The sequence below is a fragment of the Sinocyclocheilus rhinocerous genome, unplaced genomic scaffold, assembly GCF_001515625.1.
Source record: "Sinocyclocheilus rhinocerous isolate Xijiao unplaced genomic scaffold, SAMN03320098_v1.1 scaffold1802, whole genome shotgun sequence".
NCBI classification, from domain to species: domain Eukaryota; kingdom Metazoa; phylum Chordata; class Actinopteri; order Cypriniformes; family Cyprinidae; genus Sinocyclocheilus; species Sinocyclocheilus rhinocerous.
This window is the reverse complement of record NW_015654351.1, coordinates 710,111-732,642: the sequence shown is the minus strand read 5'-3', so window position 1 is coordinate 732,642 and position 22,532 is coordinate 710,111. Positions and strand designations below refer to the sequence as shown.

The window sequence follows — 22,532 nt, the reverse complement described above, 5'->3', positions numbered from 1 at the left end:
TCGAGACCGGTGAGTGGCGCAGGTGTCGCGCATTAGCATTTACTCCACCGGCCTCGCCCCGTTCCCACGGCTCTCGGCCCCGCCCCCACTCGTCACATGAGAAATTAGTTTAACATACAGTGGGGTCCAAAAGTCTACATCAAAATCATCAGGCTTTGGATAGATTGTGGCATCCAAAGCTACTTGAATAAAATATTCCCAAACTTTTTTTTTTTGATGATGATGATGATGATAATAATAATAAAGGATAAACAAAATGCAAATTCATAGTCTTTTGAACCCCACTGTAGGTGCATAAATGTGTTTGCTTTCATTTGACTTTGCTAAAAATACACATGAATATGCAGATTTTCACCACCATCAAAAACCTTAGTGCTGCCAACAGGCAGACCATAGTTATTTATGAAGTCATAATAAATAGAATTAAGCTAACAATGGTTCTTCATGATAAATTAACTCAAACAATACATTTTAAAGGAACAATTCACAAAAATTATTTATACATCCTCATGTTGGGGCAAAACCCATTTGCCATTATATTTTCCGTGGAACACAAAAAGGAGAAAATCCAAAGAACAATGCTGTTCGCCCAAAATTTCTCCCATGGTGTTCCATGGAAGACAGAAATTCATACAGGTTTGGAACGACAAGAGAGTGAGTAAATGGTGACAGTTTTCCTTAAACTACTCCTTTAGATTTGTTATGACATTTGTTTTGCAGAACTGTACCAACCTTCTCCGCAGCTGTGTGGAAAGCACTGGCCATCTCCAGCCTGTGCTGCCTCTCGTCAGACGTGACTGTGAACTGTTTCCACACACGGTTGAGTCTGGGCAGCGTGTCCCCTGAGGAGCGAGTGGTACAACGCAGAGACTGGCACAGCACCACTGTGGCCTGCAGCAGCTGGCGGCCGTAATCATAGGTGCTCTGAAAGCAGAAAAGGAAGAGGTTACTGCGAACCGATAACAAAACACAGGCTGGATACTCCAACAAGTAACAACACAATACTCTTAAAAGAAGACAAAAAAATAAATAAATTGCCCATACATACAAAGAGGAAAAATAGGATTTCTAATATGAATGAAGCATTTATTTAAGTGTCACTTTTGATAAGAAAAATTGCTTTTTTTTTTACCTCCTGTAACAACACACACAAAATAATATTAATAATATTAATAATAATAATGCAAAATAGATTTTTTTTTCATTGGGATTTCACATGGTCTAGCTGCTCATTCAATATAATTCAATTTGCTGATGGGTGTGCCAGCAGAGGAAATTCAAAATACCTGTGCAACATCCACAAACTTCTTGTGTTTCTCCAGCAGCACTTTGGTTTCCTGTGAATCATCTCCCAGTCGAATGTGGGTCTTCAACAAAGCATCGAGCAACTCTCCTAACCACTCCACTGCCTGTGAAAAAAAATTAAAAGGCCCCTCAGTAACTACAGTCCCACTTCTAAGAGTCTCTCCATTTGAATTTCAAGCTCTGACCTGTGAAGCATCTTCCTCACACTTGAAGAGCTGTACCATCTGCAGCATCTTGAGTCTCCTGACTTCAACCATGTCCTCACACCTATAAAACACAAGCGAACACATCAGACCATCATCACTTTCTTTTCGTACACCAGAAGTGTCATGTCCATGATTAGAAATCATGAAAAGAGAAGAGGAACCTCTGTTTGCGGAGCTGCATGTCCTCCATGACGCTGTGAATGTGGTCGATATTCTCCTTGTTCTCAATGCTTACATCCTTGCCATAGGAAAAGGATGTCTGGGTAGACATCTGGTCAAGCAGTACTTGGCCTTTTTCTCTCAAGCTTTGCAAGGCACCCTCTGGAAAACAGTGAGAGACTCAATACACAGAAAGAGAGGAAACTTCTCTATGTGGATTTTTTTAAAGATTCCGATGCCAGTCACCCTGAAAAAAATTTGCATTTACAAGGCATATATTTGATAAAACAACTGAAAATATATATGTTGTTTAAAGCACTAATTAGCAAGTGGAGTAGCATATTTCACTTTGTTTTAATGAATGTTTTATGTCAGTTTAAGAATTATTATTTTTGTAATTAGCTGCTCTAAATACAAGTGTCTGCTAAATGCAAATGCGTTCACCAAAAAAAAAAAAAAGGGTTTGAAAATTTTTCATATGACATTTTTTCATGTTTCATGATTAAACACTACTAAATGACAAGACAACCAGCCACAATTTATTTTATTTGTATGTCTTGGGTGGTTCTTGAAAATCAGACATCTGGTTAAATGATGCATAAGCACCAAAAGTTCTGGTTTATCAAACTTTAATTACATGAACCAGGATCAGACGTATGAGTAGGACAACAGAGCTTCCTACCCACGCTCTTGAGTTTCTCCTCCAGATGTTTTAGAGTTTGCTGGATTGCAGCTCCATCTGCAGGGGCGACGTCTGCACACAGCATGCCTAACAGCCCGTCTAACTGCTGGGACATCTGTGACAAACACATATGACAGTGGCATCAGAAAGCAGCTTTCTATACATGTATATATTCACATACGGTTGAAACACTCAATAAACAACAAAATAATTATTTAAGTAATATGTAGGCTCACAATGAATATGTACACCGATTTTCTGTGCTGACTGGTGAGGAAATCGGTGGCTTTAAATGTGTGCAAATGGCCTGTGAATGGCATTTTATGTTGACTTCAAGACATTGTATTTCTGTATTTTGACAAACACCCAAGGGGAACAGGATATTCAGCAAAAGAAAAATAGAAAGTAGGGCGAGACTTGATTTTTATCCTTCTGGAATTTGGATAGGATTGCAAAAAGCGGGTGTTAAATACCACAATGGAGCCAGATGAATAGAGGGCACATGATGAAAATCTAAGAGGGATTCATATCATTAAATGAAAAGAACATTTATTTCAGAGGCTGAGCAAGTTACTGCATTTGAATCAGGTTTCATTCAGAATAACAGGCCCAGATGAACTGTGCACAAAAAGACCAGGGGCCGTATGTATAAAGCCGCTCAAAGTAAAAGTTTAGTCTTAAGTGTGTCAAAATTCTAAGAATGACATAATTTTACTCTTATTCCTAGACTTAAGAATAAGAGTGATTCATAAAAGGTTCCTAAGTGTTAAAAGAGGTCTCAGCTCCTAAATTATTTAAGAGAGCTGGAGAGGTCTCCTAACCTAGTTAGGAGTAATAAGATGGCAGAAAAGAGGAGACGACAAACACTTTCCAGCGAAAATATATTGGACTTATATGATAATATGGAGTTGATAAAACGATACAAACTTAATTGTAAAGATCAAAAAGTATTTTTTGATAAAAACTTTAACTGATAAAGTAAAAAATGTAATAACCTCTTCCGATCAGGGGCCGTATGTATAAAGCCGCTCAAAGTAAAAGTTTAGTCTTAAGTGTGTCAAAATTCTAAGAATGACGTAATTTTACTCTTATTCCTAGACTTAAGAATAAGAGTGATTCATAAAGGTTCCTAAGTGTTAAAAGAGGTCTCAGCTCCTAAATTATTTAAGAGAGCTGGAGAGGTCTCCTAACCTAGTTAGGAGTAATAAGATGGCAAAAAAGAGGAGACGACAAACACTTTCCAGCGAAAATATATTGAATTTTAAAAAATACTTAATGAAATGATTGTGTTGTAGTTACATTAAATGATTGGTGTTGTGCTGCTGTGACTTTACATGAGCAGGCTCACTATTGGCTGATTCAGAGGTTGAGGTCGGCCATTTTGTGTTGACATCATTGTAGTCCTTAGCTCACAACACTTAAGTGTCACCTCAGTCAACACTGAAGAATCAGTCTTAGACTTTACTGAAAGTTGCTTTTAGTGTCTTTATACAAGTCTCCTACTCTTAGAAAAGTCCTACTTTTTACTAAGAATTTTTTAACACTTAAGTCAAAGCTTAAGACTATTCTTAAGAGCATTTCTGAGAAGTTTTATACATACGGGCCCAGGGCCCGTATTCACAAAACATCTTAAGGCTAAAAGTAGCTCATAAATCGCTAATTTAAAAGAAAATCTTAAAAATAATGGGTGTCAGTCCTAAATTTAGGACTCCTTAAATTTTTGCTCTAAGAGTATTTCACAAAGCATTTTAGCACTAAAACTAGCTCCTAAATCTGTGAAACGCTAGTAGTGAAGAGGACTCCTAAGTCACTAAGACCAAGCCACAAACTATCCTAAAACGGCTGTTGCCAGCAATCTACCTCGGAACGTAAACATTTTAGAAATATTTGATAATGTGCTTTTAAAAAGGTATCGCCTTTGGCTTTGGAGGTTATCCCAACTCCAAATTTTCCTTTGATTATATGCGTGTTTTCATTAACCAGTTGGGCAAGAAGTAACAGCTGTTCTTGCGTCCAGTTTGGTTTTCTTGTTTGTTTGTATGTCTTACTATCAGTCATGATTATTCTACTCTGTTAATTAAAAGGCTGTTTATATGCATAAACACAAATTTATTTATTTTTTGCGAGAAGCATACAGGCTGCCAATTACCTGAACATATACACATATATTATATTGTTTAATTAGTGACACTAAGCCTGCATTTTAAAATCTTTATTTCAATGTGGCAATTAACATTTTTATTTTTAAACCTTTATTTGAATATGGCAACATAACATTGCACTCTGCAATATTTCTATGAATAAATCTCTGACAGAGACCCCTTCCCTATCAGCCAATCACTGTGTGCATAGTTAGTAAGCATGCTGACATCATCCATAGCAACAAGGTCAACCCCGCCCTTACTCTTAGATTAAGACTTATCTCTATTCCTTAGCAAAAATTGTCTCAGCAGCTTTGTGAATTGGTTTTAAGAGAAAACTCAATTTTTACTGCTATTTAGGAGAACTCTTAGTGGTAAGATAAAATGGTTTGTGAATACGGGCCCAGAACTGTAAGTTTGAAAAGTAAAAATCATCAAATTTGACTATGTCGCCTTTAAACAGAACTGATAGTATTACACTGTACTGATAGCGGAAGCATGAAAGTAGCCAGTATCTACATGCACAATATGTTTGTGTTCTGTGGAAATCTGCAGAGCTTTAATTGCAATTCTGTGAGTGCAGATTCCATGAAGATCTAGTGATATCATCTGATCGTATTGAATCTTACATCTTGTGCGGTCATGTGGAACTCATGGGCAGACTGCAGGACGTTCTGTCTGAACTCTAATTGGCTGGCCTGCCGGTAACAGACGTCACTGAGCTGCTGCTGCAGACCCTTGAGCTCCATCAGGTCCTCTTCATCTCCTGCGCTCAGCAGTGCTGCGATCTGCTGGTTCAGCTCCACATAAACAGCAAACCACTCCTGCAACAAACAGCATGATGTGAGCTGTTAATACACAGTTAAACAAACCACCAGCACTCATAAAGACCTCAGGTCCATAAACACAGTACACCAATGTCGCAGGTCAAATGGATACAACAGCTCCAATGAAACATAAATATACACAAAAGATTCAAACACCGTAAAATCTCTAAAATGTAGAACATTTGCAGTTAATGGACTGATGACAAGGCCATTAAATGAACTGTATCAAACAAACTAATCAAATGTTTCTTTGTAATTAACACCACATTCATTTCCCCATACATTTTCATAGAAAAACTAGGCTAAAACGTAATAAAAGCTTATCAATGTAATGTTAACTAGTGGTGAATGCTTAGGCAAGGATAACTATTATTATCGCTTGCTACCATTCAAAATTTTGGGGTCACTAAGGAATAAAGAAAAAAAATTACATTATATATATTTTATGTATTTATATAATACTGAGCAGCTGCTTTATATCACATGTTCTTTTGAAAATTATTAGTTCAAGATAAATTACTATTGTGTCCAAAATCCCTATTCACAAATAGAGCTAAACCATCTTCCAAGAAAGCTCACCACTATGGCAACACTTTGCATGATGACTAACACTAAATCACTTTTACATAACCTATGGTCTGAACCATGTCTATAATTGGCTCAGTTCCTGACTCAACGTGACAAAGAGGGCACTGTTCAACAAACCATAAAGCTACTGAGTCACACACACACTCCAAAACAACAACTTCCTGTAACAAAACATCAATACCAACAACGCTACGTCAAAGAGATCCCTGTAAATCAAAGAGGCTGTTTGTGATCTCAGTGAGCCACAAACCACACTGAAGAAATACAGAGGCAGTAACTACTTCAGACAAGCCAAAAGCACACCACAAACCACTCCTGAGACAGATGGCCAAACAGCTGACCTTCAGGAAAACTGTGCAAATCTGTGGGTGAAAACCGCATCTTTAAAGCAAATCAAATGCATTTTCCAAGACTGTAAACAAAGCTTTAATTGATGACTTTATGTACTTAAATCTCCCAGATAGCCTGAATCAAAGAATCAAAATGAACCTAAACACAATATATTTTTATTTCCTCAAACAAAGTGTGCATAATCAGAAGCACAAATATTCTAGAAGAGCAGCATGTGATTGCAAGTAAAATACATCAATAACGCCACCTACTGGCAGGACTTAAACTGCAGCATGTAGCAATTTAGTGTCATCTGACTTAAAGGGGTCATATGATGCGATTTAAATTTTTCCTTTCTCTTGCATAAACATTTCATTACACCAAATAATGTTCTTTTTAGCAGCATCATATGACCCCTTTAACTTCAGTTGATTTGACAGATCACAGATCATTTTTCTATCAGCAGCTCTGACTGTTTGAGTTCTATGTTCTACAGTGGTTCACAACTTTTTAGGCTAAATACCACAGTGACCGCCAGTATTCAATGTACATTATTTACAATTCACTGGTTAAAAGACTACATGTACCAGTGCACATGGCTGTTTAGTTCAGTTGTGCCACACATATCCTGAAAAGTAAAGCCAAACCATTTTGATCGCCATCTGGTGTCTGCCTGCAGTATAGGTCATAAACCCCTCCTTCTCTATGTAAATGAATGGGACTTAAGCCAAACTAAAAAAAATCAAATTACACTTCAAATAAACTTTTCCTAAAGATGGTTTCTATCATTTTAGGTAGTTTTTATCTCACTGATATATGTTCAAGTGTTCTTTTCTTTTTTAAGTTTGCTTTTATATTTATAAAAACCAGTGATATGGAGTCAAATTAATGCCACATACTTGCAAAAGAATTGAAGCATTGCAAAAGAAAATTACGTTTTGCAAACGAAAATGAAAATATTGAGAAAAAAAACAATTGTTTATTGCGAGTTCACACTTGACTCAAACACAAAATAAAAGCAGTGTTGCAAATAAATTAGCAGCTATGGCCATGAAAAATATGGGTTGCAAAATCACTGCTTTTGCTCAGTTTCATTTATATTTTGCAATCCTTTAGTTTTGTTTACAAAAGCATAATATATATATATATATATATATATTTATTTTCAATACTTTTATTTTCATTTGCAAAACTTTTTTTTTTTGCAATACTTCAATTCTTTTGCAAGTACATGTGGCATTGATTTGACTCCATACTCCAAATTTGAGAACATTTGAAATATAGTGCATTAGGGTTGATGGTTGATGGCTGATAGACATCACGATGTTGAGCCGGCATCACGATTCCCCCCCCACCAATTTGCATTTCACAGAGCCTATACATGCCTAAAAAAAAAAACATGCACTAGAGATTATGGTTGTACTTACACTGTGTTGACTCTCGATCTCCTCATGTTTCTGCTGCAAGGCCTGAGAAGCGCGAATGGAGTCTCCAATCCCCCATTGTGTGCGGAGCTGCTCTGTGCCAGGACCCTCCAGCCAATTCACAACCTGATCACACACAAAACATAAACACAGACAAAGAAACCTTTAATTAGTGAATCACTACCACATTTGACCCCCGAGCCACTGAGCAGACTCTAATCGGAAAGAAATCAGGAAGAACACAGAGCAAATCTAATTATCTAAATGACAGGATCAAGTCGATGAGAGCCCAAATTAGAGATTTACTAAATCAGGTATTTACTCGTTTACAAAAAGACAAATGTGGGTTGCATGTCTGGAGGGCTGCACGATCTTTCAGCTGTCAGATTTTGAAAGAACATCAGTATCAGAGAACAAATGGGATTTCAGAGCTGCAGCAAAACGGAAGATTGTCAGTGAATAATGACTTGTATTTCAGTCTATTTCTTACACAAATACTGTGTTTTCAAATGTCAAATTAACTTTATGGTGTTTTGTTCTTCTTCAAAATTCATCCTTTTGTGTTGCATAGAAAGAAAAGCATACAGGTTTGGAACAACATGAAGATGAAAAAAAAATGTTCAATTACGGGTGAACTAACCATTTAATTAACTTGCTTGATATGCAAGTTCAGTCTCAATTCAACAGCTGAGAGGTAAAAATGGGAATAACAACTGAAATGGCAGACAAATTAATTTCACTTTTGTTGTTTAATGAACTAGGGGAGCAAATTAAAAGTCTGGAACAGCAGCAAGAGAACCTGCTTTGTGAAGAAAGCCATTAATATGTCTAATGCGGAGGTGACTGAACTTTTTAAGAACCACTGCTTAGCTTGCACGCCTTCCTGTCTGTAATTGCTTCAGGCACTGCGGCTTACAAATGATCCCCCCTTCCCTGCGCAATTTTTCACAGAAGGGAAGAAGTAGGCCAAAACTCTTTTCCGACACACAAGATGTGCACCTCCCAATATCCTGATCACCATGGAAACAGACATTTTTGTTTCATCCAACAAGAGTGGCTCTGAGAGACTTTCATACGATACACAACCTCTGATTTCACCATCTCCTTAACCTAAACCTAACATAACCTAAACACTACACTTGGTGACTGCAGAGACGTAACACTAACCAACTAAGAAATACTGGTTGCAGAGTTTAAACGTAGACATTCTTCATTAAATTAAACTAAGAATTTCTATGAATGCACAAACAAAAATTTATATAAATTATATCCATCAGAGGTTTATCAAAGGGGACTTTAAAGGGGTGGTTGATTGTGATTTAACTTTTTTAACTTTAGTTAGTGTGTAATGTTGCTGTTTGAGCGACGAGAATACTTTTTGTACGCGAAGAAAACCAAAATAACGACTATTCAACAATTTGTCTCCTCTATGTCTCTCCGCATCACCGTAGCGCCATTTTGGAGAATATCCACTGAACGTAAGCAGCATACGCTATTTGTTGAATAAAGTCGTTATTTTTGTTTTCTTCGCGTACAAAAAGTATTTTCGTCGCTTCATAACGTTACGGTTGAACCACTGATGGCAGATGGACTATTCTGACGATGTCTTTCATACTTTGCTGAACCTTGACAGTGTAATTTACTTGGCAGTCAATGGGACAGTCACAAACCTGCCGGTTTTCATCCAAAATATCTTAAATTGTGTTCCGAGGACGAACGAAGCTTTTACGGGTTTGGAACGACATGGGGGTAAAGTGATTAATGACAAAATTTTCATTTTGGGGTGGAGTATCCCTTTAATGCCTACAGTTACAGCTCGTAGGGACTACAACAAGTAACTTCCCGGGTTAGTGACATCCCAAACCCTGAAATTTACATAAACCCCACCCCGGGAACATGCAACAAAGGGGGCGAGGCCATGCTGCGCTGCTTTAGAGAAGAGGAAGAGTTGTCAAAACTATGGGTGCACGAAAAAATCTATTTATATATGAATTGCGATTCTGTCTTCTAACAAATCTAATGGATTCACATGTTTCAAAATCAATGTTCTAAAGCAGCGGTTCTTAATCCTGTTCCTGGCGTTCCCCTGCTCTGCACATGCTCTGCACTGCACATGCTCTGCACTGCATCTCTCTCTCTTGATTCAGATCATCAGCTCGTCAGCTCCAGCAATGAACTGTGTTCCATTTATACACATCAGCCTCGTTCAGACTGTCAGCCCAAATCCGATTCTGTGCATATCCGGATGGAATCCGATCTAGACGACTGACTGTCCACACAGTGTATCGCAACTGTTCATATCCGATTTGTGTGTCCATAAGCGCGCTTTCGTTTTACGGAATGTGCGTTGGTTTCTATGGAAATGCCGTTGTTTTATTATGCCAACGCTAAAAACAACAACAGCAATACAATCTGTGTCTCATTTCGAAGGCTGCGCCCTCCAGAGGTCACATTCGAAGGCTGCATATGTCATCGAGGCCATCTCATTTCAGAAAAGCAAGTAGGACACTCCGAATGCGACCTTCTTTCAAAGGAATTCGGAGGATGCATGAGGTGTATCCTTCGCTGCTACAGATAACCCACAATTCTTTGCGTCGCCGTAAACAACCGTTGTTTATTTGAAGAAGAAAAAAAAAAAAAAAAAAAGCCAGCGCCGGCAGATGTAACGTTACACAAGCGAAGATGTGGTGTTTAAATTAAGTATTTTTAAGTTTTTCTTTTAAGTTGTGTTACCTCAAAAAAAAAAAAATTTGGCGGCGCCGGCAGATGTAACGTTACACACAAGCGAAGATGTGGTGTTTAAATTAAGTATTTTTAAGTTTTTCTTTTAAGTTGTGTTACCTCAGTTGGTAGATGTGGTAAACAGGATTACAAGTGTTTGGTGATTTTTAAATGTTGAGAATAGTACTTTGCTAGCAAGGCGAGAAATTATTAATTTGTTTAACACTCTGGTATTGTACATTTAACTAGCGTGAGAGCGCAATGACGCTATAAATGTGTTGCCATAGCAACGTGATATTTCCTGTTTCCTTTTCCGCTCGTCCTACGAAAGCTGTCTTGTTTAATTCCGGGTTGAGGATACTCCGTATACGCATCCTTCAGAGGATGTGACCTACAGAGGATGCGACCTACAGAGGACGCAGACTTCTAAATGAGACACAGCTACAGTTAGCAATTAGATGGCGTCTTATGACATGACAACATGTTGCCGTTGCGCTGGATTATTATTATTATGGATTTCATCTTATGAGGCAGCGGCAGAAACGCAGGAAGCTGGAATGTGCGGCTTTATTCTGTGCAGCCGTCTCTGCTGGTTTCAAAACTCAAAGAGGTGTGTATACTAGCAGTATATTGTCTTTTTCCGCTTGACTTGGTTCACAACAACACAAGCTTGTTTCTGCAAAGACTTTCATTATGTTTTCTACAAAAACGTCTGACGTTTTTAACGTTTTACATGGCGTGAAAACGTGAAAAAGCTAGGCTAAATCCGATCGGACCGGTCAGACTGAAACGGATTTACAGGAATGCGATTTGAATTGGATTCCAAACCACATATGAATGTAGCTCGAAACAGATTTGCAAAAATCGGATGTAATTTGTTGCCGATTAGACTATCTAAATAAGATTGGATTTCAATCCGATATGCACAAAAATCGGATTTGGGCTGACAGTCTGAATGAGGCTTTTGTGTGTATAGACAGACAGATATTTTTCACATAGCTATGAGAAGCATTAAACATGGCAAACACTTTACAAATTAGATATACAAAAACGCTATAACGCAATCATGTATTCTGCTGTATTAAAGCTTTAATCTGGATAAAACTGTATATTAGAAGCTAACATAAGCAGTAGCATTTACAAATAACTGCTCAAATAAGTGCATCAATGTATAGGACAACAACAAACAACAAAAAAAAACATACCATTCTGAAATGTCCTGTAAGAGCCGTGCTTGCACAGGTTCTGTGCGATCCTCTTCACTAATATTCTCTGCGTCTCATTCGGGCTCAAATTTATAAGCAATATTGATGACGCCATTGTTTACATTCCAACTGGAGAACATGCCACTGCCTGAGATGAGGGGCGTGACGTTTCTGAACGCGCACTAGGTGGTTTAGCGAATCACAACACACTGGGCCAGCTAATCAATCTGAGCCCATAGCGAATTTCTGAGGGAGGGGCTTCATAAAACCAGGAAATCATCTGAGCGTTCATCGGAGAAGGAACAGAGCGGTGTAGAATAAAAGTAAATTATGTGAAAAATAATGTGTTTTTTTAAACGAAGCATTAACACATGTTAGACTGCACCCTATAAACACAATAAAGCCTAGAAAAAAAAGCAGTCAACCACCCCTTTAAAGAGTGTAATTTTTTCCCTTCACATGGTGCCTCATAATTGGAATATTCCTCAAAGAGAAATTACATTGTAATAATGTTTACTATTATTACTGCATTAATGTTACATTATAATGCTACAACTGTATAAATATGGTTAGAAACAATATTTTATTAGAAAAACAAAAACAAATAATATTCAAATAAATATAAATAAACAAACACACAAACTAAAATAAAAAACTGCAATTATTTGATCCAACATAAAGTGAAAAACATAATATAGCAAAATATTTAACTATTTAAATAATTAATAAAATAATTTATTTTTATATTAATTTATTAATTATAAATTTATATTATTATATTAATTTATAATAATATATTTAATTTAAAGTAACTGTTTTCTATATAAACATATTTTAAAAGGTAATTTATTCCAGTGATGGCAAAGCTGAATTGTTGAAATTGTTGAAATCAGTTGAAAATGCTGATTTGGTGCTTATGAAACATTTTATTATTATTATCAATGTTGAAAACAGCTCCTTAATATTTTAGTGGAATTCATGATATTTTTTCAGGATTCTTTTATAAATAGAAAATTTAAAAGTTCTAAACCATGATAAAATGATCTAAACCAACTGATTTAAATGAACTAAATTGATATCAACTAAAAGAAAACAAAAGTGCAAAATATACATAGAGAGCAAGGCTATGCCGATGCAGTCATACATCTACCAGTGATTCTCTATGGTAATCGGATTCTAAGTGGGAATTTTGTGGGAGTGCATTTTGTAAGCCTTCCAAGAAGACAGCGCAGCACCGTTTGTGAAAGAATTATGTGACAAATCTTTTCTGCAAAAAGACTCAAAGATTGTATGGTGCGAAGAACCACCAAAAATGGCTCTATTTGTGGACCAAGACTGCTGATTCACCAAAGTACTAAAACTCAGCCACAGTCTGAACTGACGCTGTGGAGCAAGATGTCTTCTTTTAAACCTCAGTGAAATTTTGACATGCAAATAAAGCAAAATGGTGGACAGATGAAATTGAAACTCACACTCCACCACATCATGTGGTGTTCATAAAAGATGACCGTGCAAAGATATCTTGAATGTATTTGGCAAAACTCAAGTACAACACAGTTTTGCTTCTTGGCTCAAACAAAGAGAACAGGAATGTCCGACAGCTGAAAAGCACCAAAGGCAACCTATAGACCAGGGTTCCTCAAATCTTGCCCTGGAGGGTCAATGCGCTGCAGAGTTTAGCTCCAACCCTGATCAAACTCACCTACCTGTGATTTTCTAATGATCCTGAAGACATTGATTAGCATGCTCAGGTGTGTTTGATTAGGGTTAGAGCTAAACTCTGCAGGAAAGTGGATCTCGTGGGCCAGATTTGAGGATCCCTGCTATAGACACTTCTTCTAGAACACAACCCGGCTATCTGAAAGTGATCTTACAATTTTTGGTTTACGATTCTTATAAATCCCCCCAGTGTTTTACCTGCATGACCTTGGTTTGGATTTCCTCTAGCTGGGAGCGTTTGCTGCGCTGTCGGCAAACTTCCTGATACTTTGTGTACTGCTCCCTCAGAGAGTCCAGGAGCTTCATCACCTGAGGCTGAGCCAGCAGCTCATCGTCCATGGGTGACCAGGCTGTGCCACCTCCTCCACCCTCAGAGCCATTGAAACGCCTCTGCTGCAGCTCCGAGAGCAACTCATGTCCTGTAAGACAGGAAGAAATCAGGAAAGAAAAACAACATTTAGGACAGAAATCAAGGTTTAAGCCATTTGAAAACTGAATGCAGTAAACAGTAATAAAATGTTTCATAAGCAAAGTGTCAAACAGAAAGAAAATGATGAATGCAAATGCAATGGCAAATTTTCACAACTGTCAAGGAGTACAGATTGAATTGATGCAGTGTGAATACATTAAGCCAGTATGTCACCTAAATTAGACACAAAGTGACATACTCAAATACAGAAGAAAGGAACAGAGGAAAAACAAATTTTGTACCATTGCGGTGTTTTTATTTGTGCCAATACTTGTGAATTATTCTAACCAAGGTTAGGCAAAATTCAGGATTCACTGAGAATTTGTTGCTTTTCAACTCATGAACATGAATATGAATCAAATTGGTCTTACAAGATATTACACATTGGAATTGTGATGACAGGAATAGGAATTTAATAGGCAAAGATTTAGGCAAAACAGGAAGACAGAGGAAACGAATTAGCCAAAACAAAAACAAATTAGGCAAAAATTAAAGTATGTTAAGGACAAAAAAGGACAAAAAAAATGCATTAATCTAAAAATTTTATACATAACATCAATAAAAAAAAATCAATAAATATTTACATTACAAAGTTAAGTTCCAAAATATTCAAGCTTTCTTTCTTTTTTTTTCTTCTTACTTTTCTTTTCTTTTTTTTTTTTAAATACCATCCTTTATTACACAGGTAATATTTGGTCAATTATATTTCATTTACAAATTTACCTTAACATTTATTTATATTTATTAATTTTTATTTTATTTTATTTAATTTTTAAGTTAATTTACGTTCATCAAATGTGCATTAAAATTTGCATTCAAACAATGCAGGGATGGCAAAAGAGTGCTGATTCATGTGAAAATAAATACATAAAATATTTCATTTATATTGCTTGACACATTTTAAAATACATTTATAATGAAAAATTCAATCAAGCATGTTTATTTCATACAGAAAAATAAAAGAGCAATTATAAATTTAATTGCATTCTAATTCCACTTAAAAAAAACAATTCAGCCTGCAATTTGAATTTTAATGCATTTAAAAGGCATTTACAATTCAATTGTAAATGGTGCACAAGACTGCCTGTAACTGTTTATTCAAAGTCACTCACAGTGAGCAGAAGTTCATTGGAGCCATTCTTTAGAGTAGGGCATGGTGTCAGAGACATACTGATCAGGGCAGAGTCAACACACTTTACAAACCAGCTTCAGCTTCAAATACAAAAGCTGTGAAATCGCTTTAGAGTGTTAAACAACACTAAAGCCAAGTTCTTAGCTCTACCCCACCAATAAAACTGAATGGAGTTACAGGCCAGTTGGAAAAACAGTTTCACTGTTGACATCACATGCTGGATAGAGCAATGCAGTTAAAATTCCCAAACCAAAAATCTGCTTTTGCAACTAGTTTTACAAATGAACCCAAAATATTACAGAAATAACTTATGGCAGTTTTGCAATTTCGAAGCACAGTCTACATGCATTACAAACACAGACAGCACAGACTGACACTCACCAGTAAGTTCATTGGAGCCATTCTTTAGAGTAGGGCATGGTGTCAGAGACATACTGATCAGGGCAGAGTCAACACACTTTACAAACCAGCTTCAGCTTCAAATACAAAAGCTGTGAAATCGCTTTAGAGTGTTAAACAACACTAAAGCCAAGTTCTTAGCTCTACCCCACCAATAAAACTGAATGGAGTTACAGGCCAGTTGGAAAAACAGTTTCACTGTTGACATCACATGCTGGATAGAGCAATGCAGTTAAAATTCCCAAACCAAAAATCTGCTTTTGCAACTAGTTTTACAAATGAACCCAACATATTACAGAAATAACTTATGGCAGTTTTGTAATTTCGAAGCACAGTCTACATGCATTACAAACACAGACAGCACAGATTGACACTCACCAGTCTGCAGGACCGTTTCAGGATCAAATGAAGGCAGGATGTTGCTCTCTGAAGACCTATGAGCGTAACAATATGTTGTTTCTGAGCTTTCGTCTATAAAATCATGACCATTTAATGAAACAAACATGTTGGTTTCTCTGGATATTTGATTGCTTTTTAAATGCACTAAACATTTTAATTACACCTTTAAGAATGGCTAAAAACTAACAGAAAAACACTTGGCCCTTGAAATGACATTCTTAATTAGAAGCTCATGCCTGGAGATAATGAGACAAAGTACCTGTCCTTCTCTGCCTGGCTTCCTTTCTCATTTTCATTGATGCCGGTAAGTTCATCCAGAAGGGACGTGGATTCCTTCGTGAATTTTTCAAAGACCTAGATGAACAAATGCCAAATAAGACCTCAAGTTAAAAATGTCACAGTGTTGAAACAGCCACTTGGACAGGGCGATATAATGTATAATGATATAATATAATGTAAATCAGGGATGCAAACTCATCATGGGTTTCAACTCTATAGTTGTGCCGTAAAAATCACTTTAAAGATTCACATTTCATTCATGAAAATAACATGAAATAAATTGTCTCCTGGTGGAAAACAAAGACTGATGAAAACGACATGAAATTACCTTTAATATCCAGTAGATGGCAGCAGAGGATCACTCATTAGCTCCTTTGCCATTTCCACTCCCTAGTTTTTTTTTTACAGGACTTGCTTTTGGATTTATTACAAAATGACTATGAAGTATAGCCAGAGCTAGTGGTTAAACGGATCGTAGTTGATCTGTGATTCGTACGGACAAAGCCCCACGGTTCGGCACGCATGTGATCCGCGGATTGATTGCAAAATTTAACCATAATAGAATGAAAGTTTATCAATTGTACGTGTTTACACACGCGAGCGATTTTAAACCATTCTAGTGAAAGAAAAGGCGAAATGGAACTTGATTTGTTACTCGCGTGCTGTTTTCTATCACAGCCGCACAAACATGAAGCTCGCATACGCAGAGAGGCGCGTTTGACTGCGCGCGAACACCGAACTAAACCAGCTTTCCAATCTCATTTAATTGTACAGTAAAAAAAAATCTAATAAATTGTTAAGCACTGTATGTTTTCATAGCATTCAGTTGGAACGTTTGTTTTAAGGACGTTGGGCAGAATGTGGAATAGTGTGTTTATGTCAATAAAATAAAAAAAGAAAATTGTTTGTTTTAAAAATAATCGACCAACTAATCGATTATCAAAATAATCGTTAGTTGCAGCCCTAAAAATGATTAACACTGCTGTCATCAATGAAAATTAAGAGCAGCTTTATTTCATGCACTGATTTTCAAAAACAACCTGTTTAACGCAAAATACGTTTCTTCCCATGTTTTTCACTATACGGGCCACAAGAGAAATATTAAGGGATATATTATACTTTTACATATTAAAGAAGTATAATATTATATATTATAATATATTACCCCCCCCACACACAAATTAAAAAACTCACCGGATCTACACGAATCACACAAATGACCCATTTTGAATTCAAAACGGCAAATTTCGCCGAAAGGTGACATGTTTGCATCCCTGATAAATGAAATATATATATTAAAATTAAGTACAAATAAAATATAAACTAGATGATACCTTGACAGCTAACTGAAACAAAATACATTGAAGCACTAAACTAATTAAAGCTAAATAGAAATAGAACATAAAATTTATTGTTTTATGTATAAAAGTACATAAAACAATAAATCAATAATTTAAAGTGTTAATAAATACTATAATAATAAACTACATGGTTTCAACTAAACTGCCACCATTAAGTAGATTCAAAATGCAAATAATTAGCCATGTTTTCCACACTATTTTCAGTGTATGAATACAAGAAGAAGGTTTATAATATTTAATTTATTTAAAGTTAATTTATATTAACCAATACAACTCAATTAAAAAAAAAACAAAAAAAAAAAACATTGTTGCTAAAACATTTTGATTTAAAATATGTCTGAACATATTGTGAATCAGGGTTATGAATCAATTCGTTAAAACCATTTGATTCCCAGAAATAAACTGATTCACAGAAATGAACTAGTCTAATGACACCGCCTTTAGAAAACTACAAAACGGCATGTTAAAATTACACCAATATTCACAGTGTTACTTCATTTTACTTTGCCAGCTATATCACATGAATATATCATGAATACATTACCCAGTCTATTAACTACAATAACCCTGAATCACTGTGGTCTACCAGTAAAGAGAGCAATTTAAAACTGAAAATAAGGGATTTTGTTCTCACCAATCTTTTGTTGAGCCAGTCCAAATGATCATAAACCAGACTCCCGCCAAATTCATCTGTAAGCTGGCATGGTTCAATGTATCGTGTGAGTTTATTGGCAGAGACCAGAATCACCTGAAACGGAGAAAATTACCTCTCAGGTATGACTGAAAACCAAAGCTATTTCAACACCTGTGCTTAGAATATTAATAGACCAGAAAGTAAAACCATCCCGACCCATTTTGGAAAAGAAATGGTAGTAACAGAGGGCAAAGTGCAGCATTCACTAATGTTATCAATTAAACAGGCATCTGTGCACCCAATGTAGCATAATCTAAAACCACACAAGACCTTCTGCAGCAGAAATGTCATGCAAGGTTAATATCCATGAATAATTTATTTGATATTTGAAGGCATATAGGACAAAATCTGCAGGTGACGCAGCCCTTCTGCTGGGTCAAAATCAAAAACTTAGTGTCAGTCACCCAAAACTATTAAAACAAGGGGATGATTATAGCTTTTTATATAGTGTTGGCTGTTAGCTTTTAATATATATATATATATATATATATATATATATTAACATAAGAAGGGTTTACACAGCCAAATATTTAATAATTATGAGCATAATAATGATTTTAATAATACACTTTACATTGTGTCTAAGAACACTTACTTATCTTATGTAATAGACATAATTAAATTATCACAACAACAACAATTACTACTATTTTTTTTAAATTATTATTATTTGTGTATGATGACAATTAATATGATAATATATAAGATATTATATTAAAAAAAATCATTGTTATTATTATTATTATTACTATTATTATTCCTATGACAAAAACTATTTGACTGCTTTCCTTAGACATAAAATACAGTGTAAAGACTGTCTGATGTCCAAATTAAGTAGTTTAAAAAATAATACTACAACCATATCTGACAATTGAATATTTATGTATAATGACAACTGATGATAAATATAATGTATATGACGTTGTTGTTAATATATTTCATATGATGACAAATAAACTAGATATTTGACTGTTTAAACAAAATACTACAGCGTAAGAAACTGGTGTTCAAATTAAATACTTAAAATAGTATAACAATATCTGACAATAATAATAATAATGAATACATTATTATTAATAAATGCTTTATAATGATGAATAACCTATATATTTGACTGTTTTGACTGCTTTACATAAACTAGCACAGTGTAGGAGACTGATGTCCCTCACACCACTCAGCGGTCTTTCTTTTCAGATAACCAGCTTAAATCAATATTTCATGTCTATTTACTTATTTAATTGGTATGTTGCCATGTAATAAGGACAAATGTACAATCAGCTGCTCATTAATGCAAAACAAAACCGTTAACAGCTGCCAAGCAGCGTAACAACTTGGTGCATTAAGATGAGAAGGAGGCTCATTAAATCAGAATTTAGAAGGGGAAGCTTATGTTATGCTATAAATGCAAATGTTAATCATTACTATGTCTGTGCTTTATGTATGCCGTCTCAAAAATGAGATCCCTCCACCCTGCACTTTGGTGTGTGGACAGGAAGAGACAGACAGCACAGCTGTCTTTACAAATCTGTTCAGCTGAGTCAACACATGGGATGGAGGGACAAGGCCTCACTGCAAACAAATCCGGCCTGCGTTCCAGCATAGAGGAGAGAGGGAAAAATATTTTGGATTCATAATATCTGGGGTACATTACTCACAGGATGTCAGGGGTGTGTTTACCTCCGCCGTGTGGCTGTCTGCCTGGGACAGTTTGAGAAAAAAGCCTCTTCAAGTATGAGCCACAGTGAGGTTTGTTTCATGTCAGTTTCACAAATTCTCTCTAACAGGAGTTCTTACACCTAAAAAGCCTTCACTCTAAAAAATAATTCAGTGGATCTGTTGCCACTACTTAATTTAATGCATTAGTGCAAGTTAAAAATTCCAATTTATTGATTTAATTAAACATTTTAAGTTTTAAACATTTTTTAATGAGTTGTCCTGATAATTGAATCAAATTTAAAACAATGTGAAAAACAACTTAGAACAACTTAATTTTTATGAGTATTCAACTTAATAATTGTTAGTTTTAACACAATTTTCTAAGTATATATAGCACAATATAGTTTATTAGTTGAACTTAATTTCAGAAGAAGTTGCCTTAACTCCAAAAAATTGATGCAAACTGTTGCGTAAATTTTTTTTGTTGCGTCCAAACAATATTTTTTAGAGTGTTGTTTTGAGCTGTGAAGTTTCCGTGGCAAATGCTAAAATGCAGTTTGAGCACAAAAGCTTTTGAACTGTATTTGGTCTTATCTCCTTCTGCCATGACATCACTGCAAATCCACAGATGGAAGCGTGCAGAGAAAATAAAAAAAGACCGAAAACTAATGAAAAAAATCCAACACCTTTCTCAAATGATATAACAATGCTGCAAACACTCATATTCCAAATCCGTAAACTGTTTTTTTTTTTCTCATTAAAACAAAACAAAGAAAAAAGAAAGAAAGAAAGAAACCAATGAAGAAAAGATAAAGAGAAGCACCCTTAAAAATAGTCCACATTATTTCTACAATATCTATTTGAAATCATCCATTAACTGTGTGATGAACAGACCGAGCAATAATCTTCAACTCTCATCACATTCATATTTTAGTTGCCCGTTTTGTTATTTTTAAATAAAGGCATTAAAAGTTTAACAGCAGGTTTGGTGTCATTGACACCATTGATTCTTGCATATATTGTAACAGGACAAAGTGTGGAGAATACGATTTAAGAGCTATAGCAGAGGAGAAATTCTTAGTGAAATGATCGCACAAAGCTGTCATGATTTCAGAAGCCTTTTGGGGCCTTGACATCTATGGTCAATCTGAACTATCTGTGTCAGGAAAAAAAAAAACATACAAGTGCAGTATGCAGGTAAATAAATGACCATTTTCATTTTGGGGTGTACTACGCCTTTTAAAAACCATCTGCTCACCAAACTTTTAATCTGTCTATTTAATCAAAGTAATGTGTGCTCTCCTCACACACAGTGACCCTGAGTGCAGGGACGCAACAGCTTGGACGTGTGCCAGCGGTGCCCTCACATCTGCAAGGTCAGCTGGAGGAGATTAAACACTGCGTCTGCTAAAGCTCTCTGATCAATACAGTCCCCTAAAGGAGCTCGCGTTCTGGTTACCTTGCAAGAATTTTTAAAAAGCACAAGCAAAAACTGAACAAAAATGCTGCGCTCTCAGGTGCATAAAACAGAAGGGGAAATTCAAAATTCCTAAATTTTGGGGTCCGTAAGATTTTTTTTTTTTTTTATGAATTCTTTCATTTCAGCAAGGACACATTAAATTGATCATTGATCATCATCAGATATTTGTAATGTTTGAAAAAGTTACTTTTCAAATAAATGCTGTTATTAACTTATTCCAAAAATTCTGCAAGAAAAAAAAAAAAAGTATCACAGTTTTCACAAAAAGTCAAATCAGCACAACAGTTATTTAACACTGATAATAAAAACTGTTTCTTCAGCACCAAATCAGCATATTAGAGTTTCTAACATATCATGTGACACTGAAGATTAGAGTAATGGATGACAATTCAGCTTTGCCATCACATGAATAGATCACATTTTAAAATGCATTTAAAAAGAAAAAGCCATTTTATATTGTAAAAATATTTCACAATATTAGTACTTTTACAGCATCAAATAAATGCAGCTTTGGTAATAACAAGAGACGTCTTTGAAAACAAAACAAAACAAAAATCTTACTGACCCCCAAACATTTGAACAGTATTGTTTAGTTAAGTTGTTTCTAATGAGAAATAACACCCGAGTAATAATGCTAAGCTAAGCTAAGCTAAAATAAAATTTACTGAGCAGGGTGGCTGATATAATGTATTACTGCAATAAAGCTTAAAACAAATTTTACACAAAAGCTTAAAATTAAACAAATCATCCAAATTTTTTTTTAAAGTTGTATTTACATATATAATATGCTAAACTTTCAATGGCTACCAATACAGTCATCAGCTAATGCAATGCGATTCAAAATGTCAAAACTGACCTTGTCAATAAATAAATCAATGGGTCAAGATTTGGCTGGTTAGCAGGATCCACTTAGCCTCTGCTGGCAGATGTCAATAATACAACAACTGGCTGAAAAAGCAGCTTTTTGTCACTGAAGGCCTTGCTCTTTCAGCAAGCAACATATGAATCAAAAATTAAAAATTTAAATTCTGCCAGACAGCACATTCCAGGTATCACAGACCTCTTTGATACCAGTCAATCGCTCTCAACTCCCTTTGTTTTAAAGGAAAGTGAATCTCAGCATCAGCATCTTGAACTCCTTAAAGGAAAGAAAAATCAGCAATAATAAGCATAAAAAATGTGCAGTCCAGTAACAGATGGTCCTATGGACCCTAAGTGGCAGTGAAAGAGGATCCACTTATTTAATAAGGCCTCCGGGTCTTTCCCTTCCCATATGCTCACTTATGCCTGGCCAAGCATCAGTGATGAAGAGGTTCATGGGCAGAATGATTAATGGGTGCATACGGTCCTCATGCA

The 22,532-nt window shown here is 35.7% G+C and overlaps 1 protein-coding gene across 3 annotated transcripts in view; it reads right to left on the bottom strand.

Moving 5' to 3' along the window:
• LOC107717006 (SEC14 domain and spectrin repeat-containing protein 1) overlaps positions 1 to 22,532 on the bottom strand; it is a 52,863-nt gene that overhangs the window by 4,104 nt on the left and 26,227 nt on the right. For all 3 annotated transcript variants that reach the window (XM_016523651.1, XM_016523650.1, XM_016523652.1), the window contains 11 exons: positions 17,981 to 18,094; positions 15,966 to 16,060; positions 15,686 to 15,741; positions 13,506 to 13,726; positions 7,666 to 7,788; positions 5,123 to 5,317; positions 2,353 to 2,467; positions 1,673 to 1,832; positions 1,491 to 1,572; positions 1,287 to 1,409; positions 733 to 924 (listed from right to left, as the gene is read on the bottom strand). In XM_016523651.1, coding sequence (XP_016379137.1) covers positions 733 to 924; positions 1,287 to 1,409; positions 1,491 to 1,572; positions 1,673 to 1,832; positions 2,353 to 2,467; positions 5,123 to 5,317; positions 7,666 to 7,788; positions 13,506 to 13,726; positions 15,686 to 15,741; positions 15,966 to 16,060; positions 17,981 to 18,094 — 1,476 coding nt within the window. The remainder of the gene's footprint in view (positions 1 to 732; positions 925 to 1,286; positions 1,410 to 1,490; positions 1,573 to 1,672; positions 1,833 to 2,352; positions 2,468 to 5,122; positions 5,318 to 7,665; positions 7,789 to 13,505; positions 13,727 to 15,685; positions 15,742 to 15,965; positions 16,061 to 17,980; positions 18,095 to 22,532) is intronic.